Genomic DNA, 24079 nt, shown 5'->3' on the forward strand with positions numbered 1-24079 from the left:
ATGATTTTTAACGAGTTTCAGTGTATAAAAACCGTAAGTACCTGACCCTGTTTGCACCAGAGCAGAGTCCACAAGTGAAATTCTCTCTGGCATACCCTAGAAGACACCAGGAAAACCAGAAAATTCATCATGGACACCTTGGGCAAAGTAAGTGCTACCTTTAAAATAGATCCATATCATCTTGATTACTTATACCAAAACTGCATATTGAAACAAAGTTAAAACACCATTTTCTCCGATCAGAATTTAATGACAATAACCAATGTTATTAAAATTCATATACCACTGTTGGAAAATAAATTACTAGAAAATTCTTGGGTGATAGTTTGACAATATTGTATCAAATACCATGAAAATGTAATTATCATTTGATTCAGAATTTTGTGTCGCAGAAATAATGATGTAGTTTTTATAGACAGGTTAACTGCTTTATTATTTTTAGGAGTATAACACTGGAAGCAACATAGGTCAAATACCAGGAAACTGAGTAAATTTTGATATATTAGTCAGTAAAGTCCAAAGTGGTTATTTTAAATTACCTGTGAAGTAGTCATAATGTTAACTGAGAGAAGACTATAAAACAGCATTCTCATTACAATTATACAAATATACACATACATAGAATGTTAATTGAAAAGACTTACACTAAAATGTTAAAAATAGTAATAGCTGGTACCAAACTTGCAGTTTTTCCCTCTTTACCCTTGTCTGTATTTTCCATTTTTTTAATTTAATTTTTCAATTATAGTTGACATTCAATATTATATCAGTTCCAATACTTGCTTTAGACATTTAAGTTCTCCTACATTGGGTGCATAAATGTTTACAAGAGTTACATCCTGTTCTTGGATTGATCCCTTTTTAATTTATGTAATGCCCTTTTTGTCTCTTGTTACAGACTTTATTTTAAAGTCTATTTTGTATAATATTTTGTCTGATGTAAGTGTCTCTACCTTTTTATTTTGTTTCCATTTGCACAAAATATCTCTCTTTGTCTTTACTTTGGCATTAAGTTATGATCCCAAACAAGTACCCAAGACTATAGCTGGTCTTGGGTACTTGTTTGGGATTCTCTGTGCTTGGGATTCTATATTTATTTCCTTTCCCAGAATAACTAATACTTTGAACTCTGTATCTGGTTGATTGTTTGTCTTCATTTTATTTAGTTCTTTTTCTGAGGTCTTGCACTGTTCTTTATTTTTTTATTTTTCTAAATATTTTATTGATTTTTTTCATAAAGTATATATTCTCACTTAAGTTTGATAAGTGAAAGCAGAATAATTCTATCCTGAGGAAAAAAGTAATATTTTCTACAATATAACATTTTCTTTAAAATTTTTGTAGCATTTGTCCCTTTTCTCTGTATTTTAAGGCAATTATCTCTTCTTTAGTATCTAAATTCCTAAAGACATAACAGATTTATCCATTTCAGTATAAGTTAAAATAAGTAGGGTAGTAAACTTGCAAATAGAGTATACATGATATTATGAAGGGTACTAGTGTATGGTATTAAGATGCATCAAAAAGTTTAAGTATTTGAAATATTGAGGTGCTCATGCAAGAATAGAGAGAAAGATTAGCAGAATAGAAGCAGTTTCCAAAAAGAAACTTGTAAATGTAAACACATAGAGTAAAGTTGTTAATTTTTTATATCTTGCATTTGTAACTAATATCTACTGATAAACATTATTATTTCTCTTTGGTCTCTACCATGGGAGGAATATATTTAACTTAGCAATCTTAAAAATGGTATAGTTTCATGTTTCTTTCATTGTTGTTGAGATATCTTTGGTTTAGAACCATCTGAGTTCTTTTATTTTTAACTTACATTTTAAAAACTATTCATGGATTCAAAGTCAACGGCAGGGAATGGGGATGCATCCAAGAAAGAGGGTAGGGCCATCATCCCAAGACCAGCTATAGGAACTCAATATTGCCCTAACAGACAGCCTACCACAATGTACCACACAATGCAGACTTCCCACAGGGAACACCAACATAGTGACACAAACATGAAAACATCATGCATGGCACTAATACGCTAGTGGGGACTCTTCAAAAAAGCATGTGTGGGATGATCCATCATGTAGGGCAGATGCATTTAAATTATATCATAATAACTTAGCTTTCAGAAGAAATAAGAGTTCATCCTGGGATGATTCATTTAGGTTTCATAACTTCACACAACAAAATAATTTTCAGTTGAATTCAAAAGAAATATTTTAAAATCAAACTATAAAAAACTAGAAAGAGGATACAAAATATTTATTTGGTCTCTAAGAATTTTCAAAATATAGAGATGGAATTAAGAAACAAAGAAAAAGATACTTTTATAAACCAAAATTTTAAAATGTGTGTTTATCTGTGTGTATGTATATGCCTTCATAAAACATTGCAGGCCAGAAATCAGCAGGGAAAAATAATGTGTCAAATTGACAGACAACAGGTGATTGCTTTCATGAAGTCAAATGATTTTATAAAAAAAAAAAAAAAAAAAAAAACAGCAAGAAGTCAGAAGATACTTATGTAAATTATATGACTAAACACTGCACAACAGAGTAATATGTGCAATTAATATAAACATAAAAAACATTGAACATCATTAACATTCAAAATACACTAATTAAATGAAGTAACTAGCTTGTTTCTGCCTATCTGTTATTATATTTTTAGTTACTTATAATCAGTGCTCAGGAGAGTGAAATCAATGATGATATAGATATTCTTTCATATGCCTATGAATGGTGCCATATATCTCAACCTTCCTATAGAGAGATTTGGAAATCAATTTAGTCCTAACAATTTCTCTATCCTTTCCAAAATATTTCTTACTTAAGAAAGTCAGGAAAGTCAAAATTATAAACAAAGTTATTCACAATATTCTTTATGATACTCAAAACAATGTAAATAACTAGCTGTCTTGGTAATTACTGATTAAGCAAATTTGGACACATTCTAATGATGAAATAAAAGTAGTCGCTTAAAATTATGATTTCATAGCATTTTTAAGTCATGAGAAAATGCTTATGAACAAGTAAAGAGTAAATGTTCAATACATGATGGCTGTTACTAGCAAAAAAGCAGAATAAAAAATGCTTATGTGACATGATCTCAACTACATAAAAATACTATAAGAGACTAGGAGGATATATGCTAAAATTTCAACAGCTTGGTCCTGAAATTGCAATGATCTTTTTCCTGTGTCTTTATTATTTTTGCATGTTTACAAATTTTAACACATTAGTGCCATTTGTGTGATCAGAATAAAAGTTAAATGTCATTGCTAATGATGTCGTTTTATTGTCCTGCCAACAGACAATTACTTGCAGGGCAGCCATTGCCTGGGAAACAAATTCTCCTCTTGCCATTGAGGAAGTTCAGGTGGAGCCTCCAAAGGCTGGGGAAGTTCGCATTAAGGTAAATCTAAGACCTTTAATCTTTACCTTTGAAGATAAATGAACAAAACCCTGTTTTAGTATTTAACTAGTATATAATTTGAGTTTCAGTCTGTTCACTTAGTAAAAGAAGATTTAAAAACTGAGATTAATGAATGTAGTCAATGAATGTTTGAGATATTCTTAATAATAGTAAAATATTGGTAGTTCACTCACCAATATAATTACTTTTATTATAGTATTACTTAGTATTAAATTTTTTACTTATATAATATCATAGACCAATATACTTGACAATGTGATCTGGAATGTTTTTTTAAGTGTTACGTAATTTTCATTTTGAGGAAAAGGACAAAGAATGCATTTCCCCATATTTCTATGAATACAAATGAATATTTAGTGACTAACAGACTTATTTTATATCTCATATGTTGTGCTCAGATGTTAAAAAAAAAATGTCAGAATTTCTCTGAAAAAGTGCATCATGTGTAAATTTCAATTTCTAAGAAAGAGCAGCTGGACTCCGTGATGGTATTCAAAGTGATTTGAAAGCATTAACAATAATTGAACAGAGCTTAGACCAGGGACTGGAAAACATTGATCTGTCAAAGGCCCCTCATTGCTCTCAAATCAACCTCTCAATCAGTATATCTCAAGTTTTATGAAATCATTAAAAACTCAAGATTAAGAGTACTTTTGCTTAAAGTCTTATTAAACATCAAATTTACCTGTATTCTAATTTAAGACCAGGAAATTCAACACTTGATTCAATGAATGCAACAAACACTTAAAGCTATGTGCCTCTATGTCATAACTAACCTAAGTATAGTAAAAGGTATAGAAGGATGGTTCAAAGAGTAACAGAGAAAAGGAAGGAAGGGAATGAGAAGGATGCCAGAAGGAAAGAGAGATGGAGAAAAGAGGAAAGTAGAAAAAAATAGTTGGGCAATGAAAAACAAAACAGTAAAATATGAGAACTAACACTAAGTGAATTATCAACTGTCTTTTGTTATGGTAAAGACTTTATTTCACCAATGACAAGGTTAAAAAGAAAAGAGAAAGATGATAATAATGTACACAATGGAACATGTTTGGTAACTGACCACTATTGAGAAGTTACATCATCTATTTCATTCATTTAAAGTGCATCTAATTAATCATTAATTATTGTGTATTAGATCATCATCATTGAAATATGTAGTAATTAGCCAACGTTTTCTGTTCTTCTTACATTGATATGCTCCTTAACTACACAGGCTGCACCTTAAATAATAAATCCAGAATAGCTTACCATGGTGAAAGTTATACGCCAAGGACCTAAACAATATCACTTTGAATCCCAAATAAAATCAAGGTTGAGGCCTGGCCACAGTGGCTCAGTTTGTTGAATGTCATTCTGTGTACCAAAAATTTGTGGACTTGAACCCAGATCAGGCCACATACAGAAGCTTACCCATCTACACTAATAAAATAGAAATATGCAAATTAACCATACCTTCCTGATGCCCACCAGCTAATCAGGAATGATTATGCAAATTAATCCAACAAAGATGGTGGGTTAATTTGCATACATAGGCCCCTAGCAGGCAGAGGTAGGACACTTGCATCATCACCATGGTGACAATGCAGGCATGCCGCACTAACCCAGCCACTCTAGGCCTCTGGGCAGCATGGGAAGGCAGAATGGCAGCTCCAGCCCAGTAAAGGTGATGCTGGCAGCCACTGAAAGGAAGGTCCATTCTAGCATGAATCTTCATGCATTGGCCTCTAGTATATATGTATATATGTTTCTCTCACATTGATGTTTCTCTCTTTCTCCCCCTTCCTCTCTCTAAGCATGTCCTTAGGTGAGGGTTAAAAAATAATATATATATATATATATATATATATATATATATATATATATATATATATATATATATTAATCAAGGTTAAGAACTGGATTTTCTCAAAGAACAGACCATCCTACCTCCAGTTTATGTTAAGGACAACTTCTCATGAATAATTGCATATTTTTATTTTATATGTAGAATACAATTAATAAGAATATTCTAGCCTGCTGCATACCTAAGATAATACTTTTAGCTTTGAATCTTGAATCTTGAAGCTAATTTAGCACAGTGAGAACAAAACCACAGCATATTTCTTGTGAGCATATTTCCTCACACATTTTCTGAAATTATATATGTGAGTTGTTCTCAGTATCTCAGGAAGAAATGCTATGTTTCCCACTACAGGTGCTGGAAAGCTAGTCAGTATGCCTGGGTGTATGCGTTCCTGGCCATTTACTAGGCAATACAGTAATATAGAAGCTGTGGTGCATGAAATGTCTCATTTTTATGATCATTTCATAAAATTGCATTGAATCTATTCACAGACAAAAAGAATTAGAAGCTATGTTAGTTAAATTTTGCAAGAGTTATTTTAACTTAAACCCATTTTATACTATTAGTATAAGAAATACTTTTGAATGTAAAACTTAAATTTTTTTAAATCTATTTTCCCAAAGTATTCCCTAATATTAGACTTAAAATTATCTGTTTTCCAATAGTGGTGCCATTTTTTTTGCTCTTTTTTAAAATTAAATTATTATCTGTGTACATATTTTACCATTGCCCCTCCCCTGCCATACATACACACCCTCCCCAGAGATTTGTGTCCATTGGTTGTGTTTATATGCATGTATACAAGTCCTTCGGTTGATCTCTTATCTCCCCCAGATCTCCCAACCCTCCCGGCTGTAATTTGACAGTCTGCTTTTGCTTTACTGTCTCTATATCTATCTTTTGGTTCATCAGTTTATAATGTTCTTTATTATCCATAAATGAGTGAGTCATGTAGTATTTCTCTTTCATTGACTGGCTAATTTCACTCAGCATGATGTTCTCCAATTCCATCCAGGTTGCTGCAAATGATGAGAATGCCTTCTTTTTTATGGCAGCATAGTATTCCATTGTGTAGATATACCATAGTTTTTTAATTCATTCATCTGCTGACAGGCACCTAGGCTGTTTCCAAATCCTGGCTATTGTAGATTGTGCTGCTATGAACATAGGGGTGCATATATCCTCTCTGACTGGTGTTTCTAGTTTCTTGGGATATAATCCTAGGAGTGGTATTACTGGGTCAAATGGGAGTTCCATTTTCAGTTTTTTTGAGGAAACTCCACACTGTTCTCCACAGTGGTTGCACCAGTCTGCATTCCCACCAGCAGTGCACGAGGGTTCCTTTTTCTCCTCAACCTTGCCAACACTTGTCGTTTGTTGATTTGTTGATGTTGGCCATTCTGACAGGTGTGAGATGGTACTGCATTGTTGTTTTGATTTGCATCTCTCAGATAATTAGTGACATTGAGCATGTTTTCATGTGCCTCTTGGCCTTCCTTCTGTCTTCTTTTGAAAATATTCTATTTAGGTCCATTGCCCATTTTTTAATTGGATCATTCATTTTCCTTTTATTATATTTAGTTGGATAAGCTGTCTGTAGATGTTGGAGATTAAACCTTTATCAGTGATATCATTTGCAAATATGTTCTCCCACACAGTGGGCTTTCTTGTTGTTTTGTTGATGGTTTCTTTTGCTGTAAAAAAGCTTTTTATTTTGATGTAGTCCCATTTGTTTATTTTCTCTATAGCTTCCATTGCCCTAGGGGCAGTATCAGTGAAGAAGTTCTTTTGGCATATGTCTGAGATTTTGCTACCTGTGGATGCCTCTAGTATTTTTATGGTTTCCCGTCTTATGTTTAAGTCCTGTATCCATTTTGAGTTTATTTTTGTATATGGTGTAAGTTGGTAATCTAGTTTCATTCTTTTGCATGTATCTGTCCAATTTTCCAAACACAATTTATTGAAGAGACTGTCTTAACTCCATTGTATATTCATGCCTCCTTTATCAAATATTAATTGAGCATAGTGATTTGGGTTGATATCTGGGTTCTCGATTCCATTCCATTGATCTATATGTCTGTTCTTGTGCCAGTACCAGGCTGTTTTGAGGACAGTAGCTTTGTAATACAGCTTGAAATCTGGTATTGAGATCCCACCTACTTTACTCTTCTTTCTCAGGATTACTGTGGCTATTCAGGGTCTTATATTGTTCCAAGTGAACTTTTTGAGAGTTTTTTTTCTAGGTCAGTGAAATATGCCATTGGTACTTTAATGGGGAGTGCATTGAACCTATAAATTGCTTTGGGAAGTATGGACATTTTGATGATGTTGATTCTATTAATCCATGAACATGGTATGTTCTTCCATCTGTTTACATCTTCCTCTATCTCTTTTTTCAGTGTCATGTAGTTTTCCGCATACAGGTCCTTAACCTCCTTAGGTATCTTAATTTTTTAGTGCGATGGTAATTGGAATTGCTTTTTTAGTCTCTGTTTCTGTAAGTTCACTGTTGGTGTATAGAAATGCCATAGATTTCTTGGCGTTAATTTTGTATCCTGCTACATTGCCAAATTCATTTATTAAGTCAATTAGTTTTTTAATGCAGTCTTTTGGGTTTTTATGTACAATATCATGTCATCTGCAAATAAGGATAACTTTACTTCTTCTTTTCCAATTTGGATGCCTTTTATTTCCTCTTTTTGTATAATTGCAATGGCTAATACTTCCACTACTATGTCAAACAGGAGTGGTGAGAGTGGGCATCCCTGTCTTGTTCCTGTTCTTAGAGGGAATGGTTTTAGTTTTTGCCCATTGAGTATGATGTTGGCTGTGGGTTTATTATATATAGCTTTTATTATGTTGAGTTATGATCCTTGTACTCCCACCTTGTTGAGAGTTTTTATCAGGAAAGGGTGTTGGATTTTATCAAATGCTTTTTCTGCATCAATTGATATGACTATATGATTTTTACCTTTCAATTTGTTTATGTGATGTATCACATTTATTGATTTGCAGATATTATACCATCTTTGCATTCCTGGAATAAATCCTACTTGGTCACGGTGTATGATCTTTGTGATGTTCTGCTGGAGCCAATTTGCTAGAATTTTGTTGAGGATTTTGACATCTATGTTCATGATGGATATGGGCCTGTAATTCTCTTTCATTGAGTTGTCTTTATCTAGTTTTGGTATTAGGGTGATTCTGGCTTCATAGAAGGAGTTTGGAAGTATCCCTTCCTCTTGAATTTTTTGGAATAGTCTGAGGAGGATAGGTTTTAGTTCTTCCTTCAATGTTTGGTAAAACACTCCTGTGAAGCCATCTGGCCCTGGGCTTTTGTTTGCTGGAAGCTTTTTGATGACTGTTTCAATTTCTTCCCAAGTCACTGGTCTATTGAGATTTTTAGATTCTTCCTGATTGAATTTTGTAAGGTTGTATTTTTCTAGGAATATGTCCATTTCCTCCAGGTTGTTCAGTTTGTTGGAATAGAGTTGTTCGTAGGATTTTGTAACAATCCTTTGTATTTCGGCAGGGTCTGTTGTTATTTCACCTCTTTCGTTTCTGATTTTGTTTATTTGAGTTCTCTCTCTTTGTTTCTTGGTTAGCCTGGCTATAGGTTCATCAATCTTGTTTATCCTTTCAAAGAACCAGCTCTTGGTTTTGTTGATCTTATGTATTGTTTCTTTGGTCTCTATGTTGTTTATCTCTGCTCTGATTTTTGTTATTTCCTTCCTTCTGCTTACAGTGGGCTTTTCTTGTTGCTCTTTTTCTAACTCTTTGAATTGTAGAGTTAGATAATCTGTTACCATTTTTTTTCTTTTCTTTTTTTTCTTTTTCGTTTTCTGCAATAGGCTTGTAGGAATATGAACTTCCCTCTTAAAACTGCTTTTTCTGTGTCCCATAGATTTTGGATTGTTGTGTTTTCATTGTCATTTGTTTGCAGGATGTTTTGAATTTCTTCCTTGATTTCTCTGGTAACCCAGTCCTTGTTTAATAATATGCTGTTTAGTCTCCATGTGTTTGATTTCTTTGGATTATTTTTATTGTACTTAATTTCCAGTTTTATGCCAATATGATCTGAGAAGATGCTTGATATGATTTCTATCTTCTTGAATTTGAAGAGACTTTGTCTATGTCCCAACATGTGGTCTATCTTTGAAAATGACCCATGTGCACTTGAGAAGAATGTATATTCTGTGGCTTTGGGGTGGAATGTTCTGAAGATGTCGATTAATTCCATTTGGTCTAGTGAGTCATTTAGGATTGATATTTCTTTGCTGATTTTTTGTTTAGGTGATCTGTCCAAAGGTGACAGTGGTCTATTAAAATCACCTACTATGATTGTATTGCTATTAATCTCTCCCTTAATGTTCTCCAGCAGTTTTTTTATGTGTTTGGGTGCTCCTGTATTGGGTGCATATATTTTTACCAGGGTTATTTCTTCTTGTTGGATTGCTCCCTTTAGTATTATGAAGTGGCCTTCATTATCTCTTGTTATATCCTGCACTTTGAGGTCTAATTTATCAGATATAAGTATTGCTACCCCAGCTTTTTTTTCATTTCCATTCGCCTGGAAAATCTTTTTCCATCCCTTCACCCTCAGTCTGTGTGCATCTTATTTTCTGAAGTGGGTTACTTGTAGACAACAGATATATGGGTTTTGTTTTCTTATCCAATCAGTTACCCTATGTCTTTTTAAAAATATATATTTTATTAATATTTTACAGAGAGGAAGGGAGAGAGATAGAGAGCTAGAAACGTTGATGAGAGAGAAACATTGACCAGCTGCCTCTTGCACACCCCCTACTGGGGATGTGCCCACAACCAAGGTACATGCCTTGACCAGAATTGAACCCAGGACCTTTCAGTCCGCAGACCGATGCTCTACCACTGAGCCAAACAGGTTTCGGCACCCTATGTCTTTTGATTGGAGCATTTAATCCATTTACATTTAAAGTTATTATTGATAGGTACTTATTTGATGCCATTTTTATTCTATACCCCTGTGTTCCTTCTTCGCTTTCTATTTCTTTTATTTTACAGGAGACCCGTTAGCATTTCTTGCATTGCTGATTTGGTGGAGATAAATTTTCTTAGTCTGTTTTTGTCTGTGAAGCTCCTGATTTCACCTTCAGTTTTGATTGCTAGCCTTGCTGGGTAGAAATATTCTTGGATTCAGACCTTTCCTTTGCATGACTTTGTATATTTCATCTCATTCCCTTCTGGCCTGATAAGTTTCTGTGGAGAAATCAGTTGCTAGTCTGATGGGGGTTCCATTATATGTAACTTTCTGTCTCTCTCTGGCTGCTTTTAAAATTCTTTTTTTGAAGTTGGTGTTTGCCAGTTTAATTATAATGTGCCTTGGGGTTAGTCTTCTGGGGTTCATTTTGCTTGGGACTCTGCGAGCATCTTGGATTTGTGTGGGTTTTTTCTTCTCTATCTCAGGAAAGTTTTCTGTCATTATTTCTTGAAATACATTTTGCATGTCTTCCTCAATTCCCTTTCCTTCTGGAACCCCTATTATTCTAATATTGTTTTGTTTTGTATTGTCCCAAAGTTCCCTTAGACTTTCCTCCTGCTTTTCAATTTTTTTTTTTTCCAGAAGCTGCTCTAATTGGGTATTTTTTTCCATCTTGTCTTCTAGCTCACTGATGTGGTCCTCTGCTTCTTCTAGTCTACTCTTGATGCTTTCTATTGAGTTCTTTACAGTAGCGATGTCATTTTTCATTTCTTCTTGGTTCTTCTTCATTTCTTCTTGGTTCTTACTCATATTGTCAAATTTGTCTTCCATTCCTTTTAGCCATCTTATGATCATTACTCTGAATTCTTGCTCTGGTAGGTTGCTTGCCTCTAACTCATTTACTTCTTTTTCTGGTGATGCCTGTTTTTCTTTCATATGCGGGCTGTTTCTTTGTCTCCCCATGATCTCTCTTTTTAGGATGTCTGGTTGTGTAGTTCTCTCTCTCCTGCTTTGATTTAAAGGCACAAAATACAACACAACCAGGTACAACACACAAGGCACTGAATAAAAATGTGTTTGCTATATTAATAACATCCAATAAAGGCGACTAGAACCCAGCTAGCAAAAACATACAATCAAACAAAAAGAGTAGGCAAATCAATCTTATTTTAAAAAAAAAAAAGCATACAACTTCAATATAGTTAACATTCAACACATAACTACAAAGAGATAGAGAGAAAGACTGTTTTTCTTGTTTTGTTTTGTTTTGTTTTGTTTTGTTTTTTTAGGACAGCGACAAGGGAGGTGTGAATGGACTTGGAGCAGGGGGTTGAAAATTAGATATACACAAGTAGGGTGGAATTTTAGGAGGGTGTAAACAGAAAGAATGGGGAAAATCTAGAGCAGGAAAGGGTTAAGATAAACAGGGCACCAAAGGAAAAGGTTAGGAGGAGAGTGAAAGCATAAAGGTAGGGTTGAGATAGAATAAAGTGTTGGAGAAGGAAAGATAAATATAGGCTGTTGAACAATAATCCCAAAATTTAAAAAAAATAAAAAAGGAAAAAATTAAAATAAATAAAAAATAAAAATAATAAAAATAAACAAAAGAAAATAAGATAAAAAAGGTAAAATAGTAGTAGTAATAATGTTAATTATGTATACAATGTAATAATTAAAAAGGGTAAAATCAACTGAGGAAAAAGGAACAAAAAATAGTTTCTTGAGTAACATTGCAAATAATGAAAACAAAAATTTAAAAATTTAAAAATTTAAAGAAAATTTGCAGTAATGAAGGTCATTTGCTTCCTCTATTGTAATCCAGTCCTGATTTTTAAGCAGTTCTTCCTTTGGTTTTATTACACTAGGGTCAATTTGTGAATTAGCCTCTGGGTGGCAGTGTTTCTAGGTTGTCTTCCCAGGCTCTAAAGTAGGGGTGTTGAACTCAATCAGAGAAGGGGCCAAAATCTAAAATCCAGCCTAAATCGCGGGCCGAATGGTTTACTGATCAGCCTTAAACTGACAATGTCATAAACTGACAGCGGAGTGCAGTGATGACAGCGCGGTGCGGGCCACATTGCAAGGCCTGGCGGGCTGGGCACATGTGCTCTAAAGCCTCTCCAGCTTTTTTTTTTTTTTTTCCCCCTTCTCTGTGGCACTGATCTATGGAAGAGGGGAGGAGCAAGTCCGAGCCAACTGTAATCTCCTGTAATTCTCCGATATCCCTCCGAGTCAGATCCAAATGTGTTTCTCTTTAGATATCTCCCCTGTTAGGAGCCCCGTCTACTTTCACAGGTGACACCCACCCAAAAGCTTGGGCTTCTACTTGTAATCACCGCCCCTGTCCTCCAGTTTCCATGAGCCCTGTGCCTTTGTCTTCGAGGCGAACACTCACTCACTCTCTCCCCGCGAAGTCTGAACTTTTCGAAGTGCGGTGGGCACTCCTGTGAGTCCAAGTGTTTGCGCCGCCTGGGATCCGCGTTCTGGGGGGTCACAGCTGCTTGGTGGTCGCTGTGGCTGTGGATATTCAGGCCTCTGACAGGATCCAATCTTCCTCTCAAGATGGCAAGATTTTCCCGTCCAAGCTGGTAGGTAGCTCCGGGAAGGGACCTCGCCCCGCGTGGGTGCTTCCCTGTGAGGGGCACCCTTGTCAGCGGCCCCTCAGCAGTTTCTTCTGGTGTTCAGCTGTCTCTTGGCTTGCTAATAAACACTCACAGCATGAGACAGTCAGCTGCTCTATCTTTCTGCTCCGGGACAAGGCTCAGAATCCATCTATTCTTCCGCCATTTTTTCGGCCAACTATCAATGGTGCCATTTTTAAGTTCAATTTACTAGGGTAGCATTAGTTAATAACATTATATGTGATCCAGTTGTACAATTCTACAATACATTGTCTGTACATTGCATTGTTTGTTCACCACCCAAAGTCAGATCTCCTTCCATCACCATGTATTTGATTTACCTTCTTTATTCTCCTGCCACCTCCCTCCCTCTATGGTAACTACAGTACTGTGTTTGTGTCTATGAGTTTGTTTGTTTGTTTGTTTGTTTGTTTTGCTTGGTCATGTGTTGCTCTCTGTTCTGTATCCTACCTCTGAGTCAAATCATATGGTTATTGTTCTTTTCCATCTGATTAATTTTACTTAGCATGGTACTCTCAAGATCCATCCATGTTGTTCCAAAAAGCAATATTTCATCTTTTTTTATGGCTGAGTACTATTTCATTGAATATATGTACTAGACCTTCTTTATCCAGTCAACCATCAAGGGACACTTAGGTGGTTTCATGTCTTGACTATTATGAATAATGCTTTAGTGAACATAGGGGAACATATATAATTACAAATAAGGTTTCCAGATTTTTCAGGTAGATATCCAGAAAAGGAATTACTGGGGTCATATAGTAGCCACTTCGGATATTATTATCAGAGGTATTGTTTGCAAATATCTTCCCCTGTTTAGTTGGTTGCTTTTTTGCTTTGTTGATGGTTTCTTTAGCTGTGCAAAAGCTTTTAAGTTTGATGTAGTCTCTCTCATTAATTTTGGTGCCATTTCCCTTACCTCTTTGGTCAAGTTCATAAGCAACTCTCTGATACCAAGGTCCATAAGTTTAGCACACATGTTTTCTTCTATGTACTTTATTGTTTCACAACTTCTATTCAAATCTTTAAATTATGTTTTGTGTATGGTTTCAGATAGCAATCTAGTTTCATTCCTTTACATGCGACTTTCCAGTTTTCCTAACATCATTTATTGAAGAGGCATTCCTTAGTCCATTGTATGTTTTCAGCTCCTTTGTCAAAAATTAGTTATCTATGTATGTGTTGGTTTATTTTGGGGCTTTTAATTCTGTTCCATTGGTCTGTTGATTTTTCCAATGCTATACTTTTTTATTGTTGTAGCTGTGTAGTATAATTTGAAGTCAGGGAGTATGATACCTCTGACTTTGCTCTCTATTTCTTAGGATTATTTTGGTTATTCAGGAGCTTTTGTGACTCCATACAAATTCAAAGATGTTTTTGTACTATTCATTTGAAAAATTCCACTGAGACTTTGATGAGGATTGCATTAAGTCTGTATATTGCTTTAGGTAATATGATTATTTTAACTATGTTAATTCTTCCAATCCACTAACACAATGTCCTTCCCTTTTTGTTTGTCTTCTTCAATTTATTTCAACAATGTATTATAGTTTCCAATGTATAGAACCTTCACTTCTTTGCTTAGTCTATCCCTGGGCATTTTATGTTTTTGGCTGCAATAATAAATGGATTGTTTTCTTCATGCCTTTATTGATTTTTTATTAGTAGTTATATAGAAATGCAGTGGATTTTTGTACCTTGATTTTGTATCCTGCAACATTACTGTATTTGTGTGTTATTTCTAATAATCCTTTTGTGTAACCTTTAGGGTTTTCTTATAATCATGTCATCTGCAAATAGTGAGTTTTTTGGGGTTTTTTGTTTTTTTTTTCAAATTTGGGCACCTTTTATTTCTTTCTCTTGCCTGATAACTCAGGCTAAGACTTCTACTAATATTTTGAATAATAGTGACAAAAGTAGGCATCCTTGTCTTGTCTCTTATCTTAAAAGAAAAGCTTTCAGTTTTCCACCTCAAACACAGTATTATTAATATGTGGTCAAAAAGTCCTTCATTGTAATTGCCCTTCATATTTCAAAACTGTTTTTATGACATGTACCAAATAGTTTTTGAAAACCTCAGTTTATTTCCAGGTCTTAAACATGCACCATGTGACTTTGTACAAGTCATTCCAAATATTTGAATCCATCATTCTTCACTTCTAGGTTTGAGGTAATAAAGCCTGCCCTGTGTTCCTCTGAGAGTTGTTATAAATATCAAAGAAATAATTCATGTAAAAATTTAGCCTCAGATAAAAGAAAGAGAAAAAAATCCAAACCAATTAATCTTTTGTCTCTTAATTCCTATGCAGCTAATATCTACAGGAATCTGTGGTACTGATGATCATGCACTGAAAGGAGTAGTCACCCTGCATTTTCCTTTCATCCCAGGCCATGAAGGAGCTGGTATTGTGGAGAGTATTGGCACAGGAGTGAGCTCAGTGAAACCAGGTGGGTAATGGGCCATAAAAGCCTTTAACTAAACAACCTGCCAAAGAGCTTCCTTACACAGTGAAAAAACTTATAATGCATTACCATATTTATAAAAGAAATAACTTGGTTTACCTCTATATTATTCTAACTAATCATATGTCTTGATATTAAATATATCTAGTCATTCCATGAGTCACATAGTTTCCCTGTTGTCATCACTAGCAATCCAGGGGCAATGGCTGGGCCAAGTATATATTCATAGCTGCTGGAAGCCAATTCCAGCGTGTCATACTTGCAAGAGTTTTATTGAAAGGTTGATGGAACGTGAGGACTCAACAAGGGCTGAGTCACATATGTTATAGGCTGTTGGGAATGGCTAAAGGCATTTCCCCAAACCTGAAAAGGATGCATAAAATCATTGCTTGCTGCCAGACAATTCCAGACCTCTTCATCTACATGTTATTGCCTCCTACTGGCCAAACACCTGAACAGCCGGAGGTAATTCCCCATTCTGATAATAGATGTGTGTAAGAACCCTACCTTTTGGTGTATATATCTACCTCACCTTAGGATAATTTGTGATAATAAAAAGCAAGGAGTCCTGAGACTAGCAGAACTTGGTTTCTTTAGCGAGGCTCCTCTGCCCCCCACCCCCTACCCACTCCCAAATGCCTTTCAAAATTATGTTTCGTCTTTGGGTTCTTATTTAATTTACTCACAGCTCTTCTACAGATTGCTGAACCCTCTAGATATCGGATCAAGACCACCAGTATTACATAGACAAATGAAAGTTGAGAGAGGACCAGTGAACTTCTAAATAGATTGAAAGGCACTTATGGTCAGGGAAAGTTCATATATATATATATGCTTAGTACAGGGCTTGTCCCAAGGGTAAAGTATATTGAATGGGTATGACAAATGAATAAATGTTCATAAAAACTAGAATATAGGACTTGAATTTTCATTAATAGGATGATAATGCTATTTCAAAGAATCAAAGAAAGCAAGTATACGCTCTTTACCAGGCTAATCAAAAGGGACGTTGGCATACCTATTCTGAGCATGTCTGAAATGATCAGAGTGAATAAAAGCAGTCACACAGATTGAGATACTATAAACACTCACAGCCTGTAGCCACGCATACAAAGAGTTAGGAAAGTGCATGGTCAGAACATTCACAACCTGCCATCAAGGCATACATTTGTCAATCAAGTATGGATGTCTACTCTATATGTGACACTAGTTATAGTAGGAGGGACAAAAGTAGAAAGTCATGGCCTTTACATAATTCAATAACATAATGCAAATAAGATGGATATATACTGTAACTCCTCTTCAGCTAGAAAAATTCCAAGGCAAGTTTTATTAAAAATGATGTGCACTTGCAGAGAAAGGATGAGAGCAGGAACTTCTGAATATGAGATTTAGTACCTTTGGTCAGTGGAGGTGAGATCTGCCTTATTTAACCTACAAGCAATTTTTTTAATGCCAACTAAACTCTGCAAGAGGCCAAAGGGGAGTAGTTTCTGCACTGTAAAAGTTAGTAAGGACCAATATAGGAACAACATTGTAGACCTCTGACAAGGCCTTTGTAAGTTGTGATGATCATGTTAATTTTCTTCCCTGACCCTACTTAGTCTGTCACCCTAGGATCCAGGAAGGCTAGCTAGTGGCTGGATCCAAATGTAATCAATATTCTTCCCACAACTCTGCAACTTAAAAGCCACCCTCCATAGAAAGGGCTCCAGAAGCAGAAAGAGGGATTACTTTTATTCTCTGAAGTTACCATGTCTTGGAACTTAGCCTCACTAAAAAAAACATGTCAGAGGTCTGTCTGCTATGGGTCAGTGTGAGCAGATTATGAGGAGGCCTCCTAATAACAATATAATAGTGAGAGTGGATATAATAATCAGGGGCATTTTATTTCATATATGTGATAGCAATAGCATTATAGTTGATGACCTATACATGAATAGCCTGAATGGGGGGCAGTGGGGCTCAGTAAAGAGAGTTCTGCTGTTATCTAGCCAGGCCACTTCAGGCAGGTGACAACTACTCTGGAACTTAAATCTTTCAAAGGGATTAAACTAGACGACGTCTCTAAGGTTCATTCCTAATTTCATTATTCTATTGCCAGAAAAGAGGCAAGCCAACTTACAACTCTCTGTCACACAGGGAATATCTCCAAAGTTCTATTATTTGCCCAAAAGAATTATGGCATTTCTGAAACCAGGTTATATGGTTTCTTCTGAAAAAATAACCATGGGAAATGTTATACGGGCTGCTGTAATCTGTCCACACCAAGTTTTCAAGTCATCCAATGAAATCTTTATAAATATATTATGGTATATCTGCTGCAATAATAATTTTAACTAATGATCACTTTTCCCCCCTAAATACAGGAGATAAAGTCCTCACGATGATTATTCCACAGTGTAGAGAATGCAATTCCTGCTTGCACGTCAAGGGAAACTTCTGTGAGAAACAAGAGTTAGTAGATTAACCCCTCACTCTTTTACTAAATTTTTATATTGTGCAAGCATTGGCCTGTAGCTAACGGTGCTCACTTTTCTCTTTAAACTCCGTGTCTGTGCCATTACCTGTTTCTGTGTCTATGTTACTGTGAATTAGTATTCCACCTTCTGGATTATTGATGGATGGGACTAGCAGATTTACCTGCAAAGGAAAAAAGATTTATCACTCTTTCCGCACAAGCACCTTCACTGAATACACTGTTGTGCCTGAGTTTTCAATGGCAAAAATTGATGATGCTGCTCCTATGGATAAAATTTGTCTCATGAGCTGTTCGGTACCTACAGGCTATGGGGCTGCTGTTCACTCAGCCAAGGTGAGGAAGACCCCTGTGTAATAGTATGTGTCATGGTGATCTGCCTAGAAAACATTAAAACTACACTAATGTTTCAAATGGGGTTCCTAAAGTCTCAATGGTTGTTTTTATCACTTGGTTTTTTTGTTTGTTTTCTTAATCACAGATGTCCAGGTTTGATTCCTAATACAAACATGTCTTGTGACTTTGTAGGTCACCCCTGGTTCTATCTGTGTGGTCTTCGGACTGGGAGGAGTAGGCTCAGCCATTGTCATGGGCTGCAAAGCCTCTGGTGCTTCTAGAATAATCGGAGTTGATATCAATGAGGAAAAATTTCCCCGGGCAAGAACTTTAGGGGTCACTGATTGTCTGAACCCTCGGAACCTCAAGAAGCCAGTCCAGCAGGTGATCAAGGAAATGACAGTCGTTGGTGTTGACTTTGCCTTTGAGGCCATTGGACTCGCTGATACCATGGTACGTAGGCTTGGGGCACAATGAGTAGATGTTTACCCAATGGACACGCCTTAAATACCCTCGTGCAGATAAGTAAAAATCTCCTTAACATATGTTTTGGAACTATGAACTCCAAATAAAAAATAGAACATAAATATAAAGTTTTCATTTTTATAAACAAACAAAATAGAAACAGACTCATTGATAGAGGACCAACGACAGACTTCAGAGAGGGGTGGAGCAAGGGAGTTGGGTAAAATAGGTGAAGGGATTAACAACAGCAACAGAACACTCATAAACACAAACAAAAGTATGGTGATTATCAGAGGGAAAGGGTTTGGCAGATAGATGAAGCTAAAGGGGGAATAAATGGTGACAGGAGGAGACTAGACTTAGGATGGTGAACACATAATACAATATGCAGGTAGTGTATTATAGAATTGTACACTCAAAACCTATATAATTTTGTTAACCAAGTAACCCCAATAAATTTGTTTTGAAAATAAAAAATATATATATTTAAAGATATGTCATTATAGCATACAAAGTTTAAACATGCTAAGGCCCATAATACCAATACTCCATTTTCTTTATTCCTAGCTCTTTCTTCATATATGTATTTATATATAATGATATACGTTATTTAATTCACATCTGATATTTATGTGTGTCCTATATCAGAACACTACATTTCTTTGGGAAAATGAGCTTTTATGCACCTGTGTTACATTCTAGGGATACAAGAGTGAATAAAATTGGCACCACACTCTTGGATCTTACAGTTTAGAAGAGGGAATATAGACATTCAATACATTTCAGTATGTGGCTAATGTACTTAGCCAAAAAATGAAGTTGAAGTAATAATATAGACAATAGGAAAGAGACAAATAAGTCAAAATGGAGGAAAAGGGGGAAGACAGCAGAGCTAAGAACCAGAAAGGAAATAAAACCAGATAGATATGAAGAAATGCACTATGCATCTTTAGAACATTGACCTTTTTAGATTTAAAAATATGTATATATTTGTGTGTTTGTTTGTTGTTGTTTTAATAGAAATGAGTTGGACAGAAAGTCATGGCAAGTAAGAAGGTTTGACAAAGAATAAAGTGTATGGCCTTTGAGGCAGTGGGTATTTTATTTAATAAACACATGGTGCTTACTATTTGCCAGACAGTCTTCTAAATGCTTTAAGAATGGCAAACCACTTAATTCTCATAACTCTATGAAGCAGATAGTATTATTCTTTTTTACAAATAAAGAAGTTGAGGCATTTGAAGTTTAAGTAACTTATGCAAAGGTCACTCAAATAGCTAAATCTGTGCTTTTACCACTAAACTCTATTGGTTCTCTATTGAGTTCCCATCATTGGCAGTGTTGAAGTTGAAGTAGCATCTGCCCAGGAAGAGGTTAGAAATCTAGGAACTTCATAATTCCTTCCACCTCTGGTGGTAATTGCTATTTATAAAAGGAAATGTACTTATATTGATTATTATCATTGTCAGCTTGCTGCTTGGGATTCCTGCAACCTGAGCTATGGTGTCTGTCTGATTGTTGGGCTGGCTCCACCAAACACAAAGCTTTGTCTTGAAGCAGAGAAGATTGTCACTGGACGGACATTGAAGGGTGTATCTTTAGGAGGTAAGTGGATGAATAGATGGAACCAGTTTGTTGATCTCATGAAATCATTTTTAACTTTGTAGAAACATGGAATTCAAAATTCTTCTCCTTGAAGAAATGCAGCTATAATGGTAGAAGTCTCCAAAGACTTCTCCTCCAATGTGTTTGTGCATTTTGCAAATCAATTTTAGTTTATTTAAATAATCAACTTTTAAAAATTTAAATAAAATATTATCTCATGCAAAACAGTTTTAGCATTTTTTCAGTGTTCGAAATAATTCAGACAACTTTGGTTTTACATTGGTGGCTTCAATTTGTTGTGCTATTTTAACAGCAATGTCTTTTGGGTAATTATATCCACCAACTTGATGTTTTAGCACTGATTTTTGCCTTCCCAGAAGATCCCTGATTTCTGAGAAACACGAGGCAACAGATTTAATAAATTAACATTCCCATCTTCTGATGGTAAGTTCCAAAGTCATCACCATATGTGTAAATAAATAGAGGAGAAAGTGGTTCTACAACAGTAATCCCTGGAGGTGGGTCGAAGCCTGGTAGGTGAAAAGGGTCATTTTTCCACTCAATAGCATGTAAAGATTGACCCAATTTTTCTTCAAAAGAGTTCTAGGTAACAGAGCTGTTTATGGAAGCCACAGTTAGCAGCAGAAGTCGATGGCTTCTGATGTACAAATCAATTTTTTAAAATATATTTTATTGATTTTTCACAGAGAGGAAGAGAGAGGGAGAGTTAGAAACATCGATCAGAGAGAATCATCGACCAGCTGCCTCTTGCACACCCCCCACTGGGGATGTGCCCGCAACCAAGGTATATGCCCTTGACCAGAATCGGACCCGGGACCATTCAGTCTGCAGGCTGACGCTCTATCCACTGAGCCAAACCAGTGCCAGCCAAATCAATTATTTTTTATGTTCAATGGTAAATATTGAGAGAAACACTTTACCCATCTCCATGATTTCTTTGACTTTTTTCCTTTTTGTTGGTTTGGTATTTCTCAAATCTTATTACAATAGCTTTTTTGTTTTGCAGATTATAAAACCAGAGACTGTATTCCCCAACTAGTGACTTGTTACCTGCAAAATAAAATTAATATCGATTTATTAGCAACCCATCAACTTCCTTTTGACCAAATCCACAAAGCTTTCGAGTTGTACCATGCCGGAAAAGTGTGAGTGTTTTATTTGATAATCTTCCATATTCTGAACTAAATTCAGAGAAAATCATTCTTCAAGTATTTCTAAGAGGTTTTGTTAGAAAGAAATGGCTACTTGGACCTTCGATGTTTTTTATATGCTCCACCCTATTTTCTTCCAAGATGATAAACAGTTTTATCTTCAGGCCGTTCTTTGGGAAAGACCCAGATCAACCTATTTCAAGGAAATGCTCAAGAATTTAGTAAAACACTATGAAACATTCTAACCCACATTAGTCAATTATGTGTTATGTTTCTGGTTAAAGAAATAATCTAGAATAAATGAGCTGACTTTTCTAGAGTCTTACAAGGAATCTTAAAGGCAGAAGTTTAGACTCCACCCAGGACACAAATCCTTTCTGCGCTATTTCTGACAAATGGTCAGTCTGCTTTAGCTAGCTCACCTTCAGGGATAGGTTTTTCACTCATTTACTCAGTCAAAACATATGTAGTGATGGAACACTCTATGCCACGAATGTCCTAAATGCTGAAGATACAGTGGAAAACAAGCAATAAGCAATAAAGGGAGAATACTCCTTTTGTGATGAATGTTTTGATTTCCCCATTCTGATTGCAAGCACATCTTCCTTCTCCAACTGTACCTATAGTCTTTATTTGTTAAGCAATGTTTAAATAAGTTTAATCTATGTTTTTAAATTTTACACTGCTCTACCTTGTTGGTTTTGAACTAGCATGTCAGCCATTAAATCAGAAATGAAAAGTCAAGGAATCTCTTATGAAATTAAAGGAACAAATTTATGAAGAGTGGAGGGAAGGGATTTAGCAAGCAGTAAATATACTGCCAAAGGGAAGGAATCAAGGGAACCCATTTTTTCTTCCCTAACTAGACACGGGACTATGTACTAGAGCTAGTCAAAGTTTATCAGAAGCTGTAGCAGAGGGTTTTAATGTTTTTGTGACCATACATCCAGAAGAAACAGTGCTAAAAACTGGGGGCTTCCATTCATGGCTAGTCCAGATGGTGATAAGAAAAATATCCCAATCAGGTGGTGTGGTGATGTCATATAGGTGAACTAAGGTGAAGATGGAGTTGAGTTTGGACATGGTTAGGCAATGCAGACTCTCATGATATAATGCATAATTGTTTTGCTGAAATCATTGTTTCTGAAGCAATTCAAGCATTTTAACTTTGCACTTTTATGTTTCCAGGATTCGTTGTATTCTGCTGTTCTAAGACCCAAGATGATACATGATACAAGATAATCCTTGGATACTTCTTTCTTTTCCTATTTCACTTTCCTGATGGTCCCAGTACAGTGGAATAGGGGGCATCAGAGATGGAAACGCAGTGTGATTTGCAAAATAAAGCAAGTGCATTTTGAGTTTAATCATAATAAAATAACTTCTCAGAGAACAAATCTATAATAATAAAAGCATAATATGCTAATTAGACCTGACATAATCATAATAAAATAATTTCTCAGAGAACAAATCTATGATAATTAGTCTGGACTAAGCTGGGGCTGTGAGGGAAGCATGGTTCCCGAGTGCCAGAGGGAAGCTGGTGCCGGCAGGTGGGGGAAGGAATGCCTACTCTTGCAGGAATTTCGTGCAAAGGGCCTCTAGTATTATATAATGCATTCTGTGTCCTTCAAAAAACTAATGGGATTTAATTGATGATATTGTTGATGTGACTCTCAGCCCAGGACTGATCTCTGTCATCAGTCCAGGAAAATTGTCACTGAGTTATCCCTTGTTCACATCCTCAATTTACCTTCACGATATACAGATTTCTCTGTATCTTTCATACCACTCTAAGTTTTATATAATGATTTTGCTGTTTCCACAACATGCTTGGGGGTCATATATCTTTGGAAGGCTAGAGAAGTTCATCACCACCAAACGAATAAGTATTATATGAAAGGTTCTTCCTTAAGAAAAACAAGGGGGATAAAAAATAATAATAAAAGAGCCAAAACCGGTTGGCTCAGTAGATACAGCTTGTGGACTGAGTGGTCCCAGGTTCAATTCCGGTCAAGGGCATGTATCTTGGTTGCAGGCACATCCCCACTCTACAACTTAAAGAATTAGAACAAGAGCTACAAAAAAAGCCAAAGTGAGTAGAAGGAAGGAGATAATAAAGATCAGAGCAGAAATAAATGACATATAGGAAAAAAGTACAAAAGATCAATGAAACCAAGAGCTGTTCTTTGAAAGGACAAGAATGATTGATGAATCTCTAATCAGGCTCTCCAAGAAGCAAAGAGAAAGGACCCAATTGAACAAATCAGAAATGAAAGAGGCAAAATAACAACAAAGCCCACAGATATACAAATAATTGTTTAAAAAAAAATACTGTAAACAACTTTATTTCCAACAAACAAGACAGCCTAGAGGAAATGGACATATTTCTAGAAAAATACAACCTTCCAAAACTCACTCGGAAAGAATCAAAACATCTCAATAGGCTGATAACTTTGGAGGAAATTGAAGCAGTCATCAAAAAGCTTCCAGCAAACAAAAGCCTGGGGCCAGACAGCTTCACAGGGGATTTTACCAAACATTCAAAGAACTAAAACCTATCCCCCTCAGACTATTCCAACATATTCAAGAGGAAGGAACACTTTCTAGCTTATTCTATGAAGCCAGCATTACCCTAATACCAAAAGCAGATAAAGACAGCACAAAGAAAGAGAATTA

The 24079-nt window shown here is 35.6% G+C and overlaps 3 protein-coding genes across 5 annotated transcripts in view; all 3 read left to right on the forward strand.

Annotated features, from left to right (window-relative positions):
* On the forward strand, positions 1-22767 carry LOC311621041 (alcohol dehydrogenase 6-like; the record flags this gene model as incomplete). The annotated part of the gene is made up of 9 exons (XM_084880827.1): positions 1-33; positions 3271-3417; positions 15190-15328; positions 17713-17800; positions 17942-18158; positions 18351-18611; positions 20093-20228; positions 21256-21394; positions 22589-22767. The coding sequence occupies 9 exons, from the start codon at positions 1-3 to the stop codon at positions 22611-22613; spliced, it is 1185 nt and encodes a 394-aa protein (XP_084736953.1). The 3' UTR covers positions 22614-22767.
* Positions 1-24079, forward strand: part of LOC311628140 (uncharacterized protein C4orf54) — a 336764-nt gene that overhangs the window by 306563 nt on the left and 6122 nt on the right. The gene's annotated exons all lie outside the window — the stretch shown is intronic.
* Positions 1-24079, forward strand: part of TRMT10A (tRNA methyltransferase 10A) — a 250251-nt gene that overhangs the window by 220050 nt on the left and 6122 nt on the right. The window lies entirely within an intron of this gene.

This window comes from Pipistrellus hanaki (assembly GCF_964339955.1).
Source record: "Pipistrellus hanaki genome assembly, chromosome: 1".
Taxonomy (NCBI): domain Eukaryota; kingdom Metazoa; phylum Chordata; class Mammalia; order Chiroptera; family Vespertilionidae; genus Pipistrellus; species Pipistrellus hanaki.